The sequence below is a fragment of the Oryzias melastigma genome, linkage group LG17 (genome assembly GCF_002922805.2).
Source record: "Oryzias melastigma strain HK-1 linkage group LG17, ASM292280v2, whole genome shotgun sequence".
NCBI lineage: Eukaryota > Metazoa > Chordata > Actinopteri > Beloniformes > Adrianichthyidae > Oryzias > Oryzias melastigma.
Genome location: NC_050528.1, coordinates 2,421,297 through 2,430,565, shown reverse-complemented (window position 1 = coordinate 2,430,565; position 9,269 = coordinate 2,421,297). Strand labels below are relative to the sequence as shown.

Genomic DNA, 9,269 nt, shown 5'->3' with positions numbered 1-9,269 from the left:
GATGAATGTTAGTTATGGTTCTGATTGTTCTAATGAATGTTAGTTATGGTTCTGATGAATGTTAGTTATGGTTCTGGTGGTTCTGGTGGTTCTGATGACTGTTATTTATGGTTTTGATGAATGTTAGTTCTGGTTCTGTTGGATGTTAGTTATGGTTCTGGTGGTTCTGATGGTTCTGGTGAATGTTAGTTATGGTTCTGATGGATGTTAGTTATGGTCTTGGTGGTTCTGATGAATGTTAGTTCTGGTTCTGATGGTTCTGATGACTGTTATTTATGGTTCTGATTAATTTTATGTGTGGTTCTGATGGTTCTGATGAATGTTAGTAGTAGTTCTGACGGGTCAGATGGATGTTAGTTTTGGTAGTAACGGGTCAGAAGGCTGCAGTTTGTGGTTCCTATGGGTCAGAACGATGGTCTGGGTCAGCTGGTTCTGTTGGGTCAGAACGATGGTCTGGGTCAGCTGGTTCCTATGGGTCAGAACGATGGTCTGGGTCAGCTGGTTCTGTTGGGTCAGCTGCTGCGGCTCAGGTGTGTGTTTGTGTGCAGGTGGAGGAGATCCGCGGCTGCATAGAGAAGCTGTCGGAGGACGTGGAGCAGGTGAAGAAGCAGCACAGCGCCATCTTGGCCGCACCCAACCCTGATGAAAGTAAGACCGGAGCTCCGCCCCACGTCCTCGTCTCCGCCCTCCTGCCGCCGTCAGCATGAAGCAGGAAGCTCTCCGGGTCCGTGCACGTTTTGTCTGCTTGTGCATGAGGATGTGTGTTCTGAGCGCGCTCAGAAGCAGCAGGTGATGCTACCGTCTCGGGTCCAGGACGACCCGAACGTCTGAGCAGCTTCACGTCCAGAACCAGATCCCAGAGGTTCCTGAGGAGCGTCGGGGAACCCAACGAAACCCAGAACTGGATGGAAGGGCTTGAATAAAAGGCAGGTTCTGCCCTGATCCGGACCGGTGGTGAAGAGTCCCGCCTCTCCTCCTCGGAACTCGATCCCTTCAGAGAAAGCTGTTTTTGCTGCTTCAACAGTTCTGTCCAGGTCGGTTCACCTGCCCACCACTGGGGGGGCGTCGCCCTAACAAGTCCACTGACCGAAAGGATTCGATGACATCATATCCAATCAAACCAGGGCGCCTGCCCCCCCAGCAGGTCACATGACCCATGGCTATCGTCTGCGACCTCAGGTGGGGGTGTTGGGGCAGCCGCCTGTGGGCAGGTGCAGGCTCTCGGCGCCACCTGCTGGTGGTGGAAGGACGAATGTTTGTGTTGGTTCTGCATGTTGTGTTCCTCCTCTCAGGTGTGTCCGCTGCATGCTGAATGACCTTCTTTAGTCTCCGCCCCTCCCCCGTGGCGGTGTTGTGATTCCCGCTGCATGCCGCCGTGCCGCCTGCATGTTTAAACTGCATGATGTGAAGTGAGCTCAGACGGGACCCTGAGGGTAACCGCCCAGCACAGGTGAGCAAACACACTCCACACCTGTCCTGACTGGCTCCGCCCCCATCAGCTGCTTCATCCTTGGGTTCCTGCAGATAAGAATTAACGTCTGAAAGTCCAAAATTCTGTTTTTACTTTAATAATCTTTGTTCCAAAGAGTGGAGGTTCTAAACAAAACTGATCAGAGAAAATCCAAAAGGAAAAGAATCACAGAAAACAGCAGATTAAAACACCAGAACCAGTCACTCCAGAACCAGTCACCCCAGAACCAGTCACACCAGAACCAGTCACTCCAGAACCAGTCACTCCAGAACCAGTCACACCAGAACCAGTCACACCCAAACCAGTCACACCAGAACCAGTCACATTCGAAACATATTCTGAATATATTTCTGATCATGGTTCTGATTGTAGTTATGAATGTGGTTCTGATTATGGTTCTGAATGTGGTTCTAAGCCCGGTCTAAGGAGTGGTCTTGAGCTGCTTCAGGACCTGGTTCTGGTTGATCTGCCAGCATGACAGGCAGTGACCGCCGCCCCCCGGGTACGGCGACGCCCCGCCCGCCAGCCGCTCCTACTGACAGGCTGCTGAGCCAGGCGGTCAGGAGGGGCGGGGTGAGTCAGGAGGCTGCATGGCACTGCAGCGCTCGTAAATCTGCCCCCTCGGCTGCTGCAGCCCCGCCCCCTCGGCTGCTGCAGCTGATGATGATGATGATGATGATGATACAAGCTGAAGGTTCAGGACTCCCCCCTCAGTGAATGAGTGAAAAAACTGTAAACAAACAAACAAACTGACGGCTCCGATCTGGGCCCTGATTGGCCAGCTTCAAGACTTTGAGGAAGCCCCACCCCCTACATGTGAAGTCAGAAACCAGAGCAGCAAAACTGACATTGTAATCATTAACTCTTCACATTCAAATGTTGCATGAATGTTTGTTCTCCTGCAGAATTTATTTATTAAAAACAAAAGTCAGAAGTGTCAGAAAAACCTGTCCGTCTTCAGCCTACAATTCCATTTCTGACACAATTGAACTCTTTTTGTCTTCAAAACCTCTAAAAGTATGAATAAATACATCCCAGAATATGTTGCTTAAACTGAAACCTCAAACAGAAGGCGGAGCTGAAGGTTCCTGTCGGAGAACAGCTGATGATGACCACTTCCTGTCGTTTGTCTTGCAGAAACCAAACAGGAGTTGGAGGACCTCACAGCTGACATCAAAAAAACAGCCAATAAAGTTCGTTCAAAATTAAAAGGTAGGACTGCTCACTCAACCAATCACGTTTCAGAACAGTCAGAAACGTGTGCACTGACATGGTCATGTGGGCGGAGCCTCAAACCTCTGCGGGACAAAAGAAACATCTGATGCACGGAATTACGTTTTTCTGAATGCAGACAGAACAGAGACGGTTCAGTTACAGGTGAGACCACAGTACCGGTCCAAACAGTACCAGTCCGAACAGTGTCGGTCTAAACAGTACCGGTCCAAACAGTACCGGTCCAAACAGTGTCGGTCTAAACAGTACCGGTCCAAACAGTACCGGTCCAAACAGTACTGCTCGAAACAGTGTCGGTCCAAACAATACCGGTCCAAACAGTGTTCGTCCAGACAGTACCGGTCCAGACAGTACCGGTCCAAACAGTACCAGCCCGAACAGTGTCGGTCTAAACAGTACCGGTCCAAACAGTACCGGTCCAAACAGTACTGCTCGAAACAGTGTCGGTCCAAACAATACCGGTCCAAACGGTGTTCGTCCAGACAGTACCGGTCCAGACAGTACCGGTCCAAACAGTATCGGTCCAAACAGCACCGGTCCAAAAAGTACCAGTCCGAAAACTGTGGGTCTAAACAGTACTGGTCCAAACAGTACCGGTCCAAACAGTACCAGTCCGAACAGTGTCGGTCTAAACAGTACCGGTCCAAACAGTGTGGGTCTAAACAGTGTGGGTCTAAATAGTACCGGTCTGAACAGTTCCGGTCCAAACAGTACCGGTCCAAACAGTACCGTTCCAAACAGTTTGGGTCTAAACAGTACCGGTCCGAACAGTACCGGTCCGAACAGTGTGGGTCTAAACAGTACTGGTCCAAACAGTACCGGTCCGAACAGTACCGGTCCAAACAGCACCGGTCTAAACAGTACCGGTCCAAACAGTGTGGGTCTAAACAGTACCGGTCCAAACAGCACCGGTCTAAACAGTGTCGGTCCAGACAGTACCGGTCCAAACAGTACCGGTCCAAACAGCACCGATCTGAACAGTACCGGTCCGAAAAGTGTGGGTCTACACAGTACCGGTAAAAACAGTACCGGTCCGAACAATGTTCGTCCAGACAGTACCGGTCTAAACAGTACCGGTCCAAACAGTACGGCTCTAAACAGTACCGGTCCGAACAGTGTCGGTCTAAACAGTACCGGTCCAAACAATGTTCGTCCAGACAGTACCGGTCTAAACAGTACCGGTCCAAACAGTACGGCTCTAAACAGTACCGGTCCGAACAGTACGGCTCTAAACAGTACCGGTCCGAACAGTGTCGGCCTAAACAGTACCGGTCCGAACAGTGTTGGTCCAAACAGCACCGGTCCAAAAAAATCCGGTCCAAAAAGTACCGCTTGAAACAGCACCGGTCCAAACAGCATCGGTCCGAACAGTGTTCATCCAAACAGTACCGGTCCAAACAGCACCGGTCCAAACAACACCGGTCCGAACAGTATCGGTCCAAACAACACCGGTCCAAACAGTACCGGTCCGAACAGTGTCGGTCCAAACAGTACTAGTCCAAACAGCACCGGTCCGAACAGTGTTGGTCCAAACAGCACCGGTCCAAACAGCACTGGTCTGAACAGTACGAGTCCGAACAGTACCAGTCCAAACAGTGCCGGTCCAAACAGTACCAGTCCGAACAGTGTGGGTCTAAACAGTACCGGTCCAAACAGCACCGGTCTAAACAGTGTCGGTCCAGACAGTACCGGTCCAAACAGTACCGGTCCAAACCGTACCGGTCTGAACAGTACCGGTCCAAACAGCACCGATCTGAACAGTAGCGGTCCGAAAAGTGTGGGTCTAAACAGTACCGGTAAAAACAGTACCGGTCCGAACAATGTTCGTCCAGACAGTACCGGTCTAAACAGTACCGGTCCAAACAGTACGGCTCTAAACAGTACCGGTCCGAACAGTGTCGGCCTAAACAGTACCGGTCCGAACAGTGTTGGTCCAAACAGCACCGGTCCAAAAAGTTCCGGTCCAAAAATTACCGCTTGAAACAGCACCAGTCCAAACAGCACCGGTCCGAACAGTGTTCATCCAAACAGTACCGGTCCAAACAGCACCGGTCCAAACAACACCGGTCCGAACAGTATCGGTCCAAACAGCACCGGTCCAAACAGTACCGGTCCGAACAGTGTCGGTCCAAACAGTACCAGTCCGAACAGTACCGGTCCGAACAGTGTTGGTCCAAACAGCACCGGTCCAAACAGCACCGGTCTGAACAGTACGAGTCCGAACAGTACCAGTCCAAACAGCACCGGTCAAAACAGTACCAGTCCGAACAGTGTTGGTCCAAACAGTACCGGTCTAAACAGTACCGGTCTAAACAGTGTCGGTCCAGACAGTACCGGTCCGAACAGTACCGGTCCAAACAGTACCGGTCTGAACATTACCGGTCCGAAAAGTGTGGGTCTAAACAGTACCGGTCCAAACAGTACCGGTCCGAACAGTGTTCGTCCAGACAGTACCGGTCTAAACAGTACCGGTCCAAACATTACGGCTCTAAACAGTACCGGTCCGAACAGTGTCGGTCTAAACAGTACCGGTCCAAACAGTGTTGGCCTAAACAGAACCGGTCCGAACAGTGTCGGCCTAAACAGTACCGGTCCGAACAGTGTCGGTCCAAACAGCACCGGTCCAAAAAGTTCCGGTCCAAAAAGTACCGCTTGAAACAGCACCGGTCCAAACAGCACCGGTCCGAACAGTGTTCATCCAAACAGTACCGGTCCACACAGCACCGGTCCAAACAACACCGGTCCGAACAGTATCGGTCTAAACAGCACCGGTCCAAACAGTACCGGTCCGAACAGTGTCGGTCCAAACAGTACCAGTCCGAACAGTACCGGTCCGAACAGTGTTGGTCCAAACAGCACCGGTCCAAACAGCACCGGTCTGAACAGTACGAGTCCGAACAGTACCAGTCCAAACAGCACCGGTCAAAACAGTACCAGTCCGAACAGTGTTGGTCCAAACAGTACCGGTCTAAACAGTACCGGTCTAAACAGTGTCGGTCCAGACAGTACCGGTCCGAACAGTACCGGTCCAAACAGTACCGGTCTGAACATTACCGGTCCGAAAAGTGTGGGTCTAAACAGTACCGGTCCAAACAGTACCGGTCCGAACAGTGTTCGTCCAGACAGTACCGGTCTAAACAGTACCGGTCCAAACAGTACGGCTCTAAACAGTACCGGTCCGAACAGTGTCGGTCTAAACAGTACCGGTCCAAACAGTGTTGGCCTAAACAGTACCGGTCCGAACAGTGTCGGCCTAAACAGTACCGGTCCGAACAGTGTCGGTCCAAACAGCACCGGTCCAAAAAGTTCCGGTCCAAAAAGTACCGCTTGAAACAGCACCGGTCCAAACAGCACCGGTCCGAACAGTGTTCATCCAAACAGTACCGGTCGACACAGCACCGGTCCAAACAACACCGGTCCGAACAGTATCGGTCCAAACAGCACCGGTCCAAACAGTACCGGTCCGAACAGTGTCGGTCCAAACAGTACCAGTCCGAACAGTACCGGTCCGAACAGTGTTGGTCCAAACAGCACCGGTCCAAACAGCACCGGTCTGAACAGTACGAGTCCGAACAGTACCAGTCCAAACAGCACCGGTCAAAACAGTACCAGTCCGAACAGTACCAGTCCGAACAGTACCAGTCCGAACAGTACCAGTCCAAACAGCACCGGTCAAAACAGTACCAGTCCGAACAGTGTTGGTCCAAACAGTAGCGGTCTAAACAGTACCGGTTCGAACAGTGTCGGTCTAAACAGTACCGGTCCAAACAGTACCGGTCCGAACAGTGTCAATCCAAACAGTACTAGTCCAAACAGCACCGGTCCGAACAGTGTTGGTCCAAACAGCACCGGTCCAAACAGCACTGGTCTGAACAGTACGAGTCCGAACAGTACCAGTCCAAACAGCACCGGTCCAAACAGTACCAGTCCGAACAGTGTTGGTCCAAACAGTACCGGTCTAAACAGTACCGGTCCAAACAGTGTCGGTCTGAACAGTACCGGTCCAAAAAGTACCGCTCGAAACAGTACCGGTCAAAACAGCACCGGACTAAACAGTACCGGTCCGAACAGTGTTGGTCTAAAAAGTACCGGTCTAAACAGTACCAGTCCGAACAGTGTCGGTCCAAACAGCACCGGTCCAAACAGTACCAGTCCGAACAGTGTTGGTCCAAACCGCACCGGTCTAATCAGTGTCGGTCCAAACAACACCGGTCCAAACAGCACCGGTCCAAACAGTACCAATCCCAAAAGTACCGCTCGAAACAGTACTGGTCCAAACAGCACCGGTCTGAACAGTGTCGGTCCAAACAACACCGATCCGAACAGTACCGGTCCAAACAGTGTCGGTCCAAACAGCACTGGTCTGAACAGTGTTGGTCCAAACAGTACCGGTCCAAACAGCACCGGTCCAAACAGTACCGGTCCAAACAGCACCGGTCTAAACAGTGTCGGTCCAAATAACACCGGTCCAAACAGTGTCGGTCCAAACAGTACCGGTCCAAACAGTACCGGTCCAAACAGCACCGGTCCAAACAGTGTCGGTCCAAACAGTACCGGTCCAAACCCTACCGGTCCAAACAGTACCGGTCTAAACAGCACTGGTCCGAACAGTGTTGGTCCAAACAGCACCGGTCCAAACAGCACTGGTCCAAACAGTGTCGGTCCAAACAGAACCGGTCCAAACAGTACCGGTCCAAACAGCACTGGTCCAAACAGAACCGGTCCAAACAGCACCGGTCCAAACAGCACCAGTCCAAACAGTACCGGTCCGAACAGTACCGGTCCAAACAGCACTGGTCCGAACAGTGTTGGTCCAAACAGCACCGGTCCATCTACCAGGATGACCCTCTCCTTAACAACTATGATCAAAGATGTTCTGTTCGGTGAGACCTGGTCCAGAAACAGAAGCTCAAAACTTCAAGTCCAAATGTTTGTATCTGATTCTCCAGCTGCAGAAAAAACTCGGATTGATTCCTAGAACCCTGAGATGCTGCAGATCCTCCAGCAGACACACGGTAGCACGATCTGTTGCTCTTACCCCGTTTTCATCTCACTGCCTCACAAGCAGGAACACGCACGTGCACGCGCGCATGTGACAGAGCCGTGTGATACTGCTGAGTCATGCTGCATCCAACACGCGCTCTCGGCTCCTCCGAGGACGTGACATTGGCCGGCAGTCGGACAGGCCCCGCCCCCACTGTAACCTTAAACACAGCTCATCCGCATGGATGCAGCTGGTTCCATCCGTGCGCTCTCCACCGTGCACGGATGCCACTTATGTAAGCCACTTAGCCGCTCCAGAGACAAAGTGACATCAGAGTCACATGACCCGCGAGCGGACCCCCCTGCTGTAAACCTGAGCCTCAACCAGAACCTGGAGGGGGGTATATCTGGTCTGGTCCGATCCACTTTAGTTCTGGTCTGAGGCACGTCTGGTTCCGCATCAAAGATCTTCTCTGCACACTAACACTCCTCACTCCTGTCCCGTTCTTTCATTCTGAGCAGCCTCAGCTCAGCCCCTCCCCCCTTATAGACTGTTCTGAGGTAACCTTCAGAATGTAGACGATGACCACGAACCAGAAGGAGGCGTCGGGGACGCCACGCCGGGGACGGCACGCCGGGAAAGCCCGTGTGACTCCGGTGTGTTTGTGTTTCAGCAATCGAGCAGAGCATCGAGCAAGAGGAGGGCCTCAACAGATCTTCAGCGGACCTCAGGATCCGCAAAACGCAGGTGAGCTCCAGGAGGTGCACACTGGACTCCAGGGGTGTCCACATCAGGAGGGGGGTAGGGCAGCGTCCTGGTGGTTCCTGTTGGGGTTCGGTGGAAGATTGGACCCGACCAGCATTAACCCTTTGATTTGCTGCTGGATCATTTCGGACTGTGTCTGAACCACCACTCCTTAGGGGTCCCAATCTACTGGTTCCAAACTTCACTGCACTAGAAATTTCCCAGGAGTCTTTGCGAAAAACCATGGTTGCAGTGATGCTCACTAGATAAGTGAGCATAGACCACAATGCATTGCGGTCAAACAAAAAACATGTTTAAATGTAAGTTTTGAATGAAGCATCCACATTTTCACCATCAGAACACAGTGGGGTCGTAAATAAACGTCCTGAAACGTTTATCGATTCGATTGTTTCAGACGTCAGATCTGCCGTTTAGAAAAACAATGAAAAGTACAGAATGTAGTTCTTTAGTTGTTAGGGGGGAATCCGGACACAACCAGGGATGCTGGTTTAGGTCCACTACCCTGCAGTGCCAGGACCTCTGACCTCTGACCTCTGACCTCTGACCTCTGCGTCTTCTCGGCTCCACATCTTTTGTGTGAATTGACAGTGTAGTGTTCTGCTCCGCCATTGGCTGCTGCTCTGAGCTGGAACATGGAAGAGAAAAAGAAAGCTAGTTACAGTGTGTGTGTTTGTGTTTGTTTGTGTTTGTGTGTTTGTTTGTGTGTTTATTTGCGTGTTTGTTTGTGTGTTTGTTTGTGTGTTTGTTTGTGTGTTTGTTTGCGTGTTTGTTTGTGTGTTTGTTTGTGTGTTTGTCTGTGTGTTTGTTTGCGTGTTT

At 51.6% G+C, this 9,269-nt stretch overlaps 1 protein-coding gene across 1 annotated transcript in view; it reads left to right on the top strand.

The window, feature by feature from the left end:
* Positions 1-9,269, top strand: part of stx1b (syntaxin 1B) — a 45,471-nt gene that overhangs the window by 27,080 nt on the left and 9,122 nt on the right. The window contains exons 3-5 of the mRNA XM_024262238.1: positions 549-648; positions 2,609-2,683; positions 8,362-8,435. Of these exons, the coding sequence (XP_024118006.1) occupies positions 549-648; positions 2,609-2,683; positions 8,362-8,435 (249 nt within the window). The remainder of the gene's footprint in view (positions 1-548; positions 649-2,608; positions 2,684-8,361; positions 8,436-9,269) is intronic.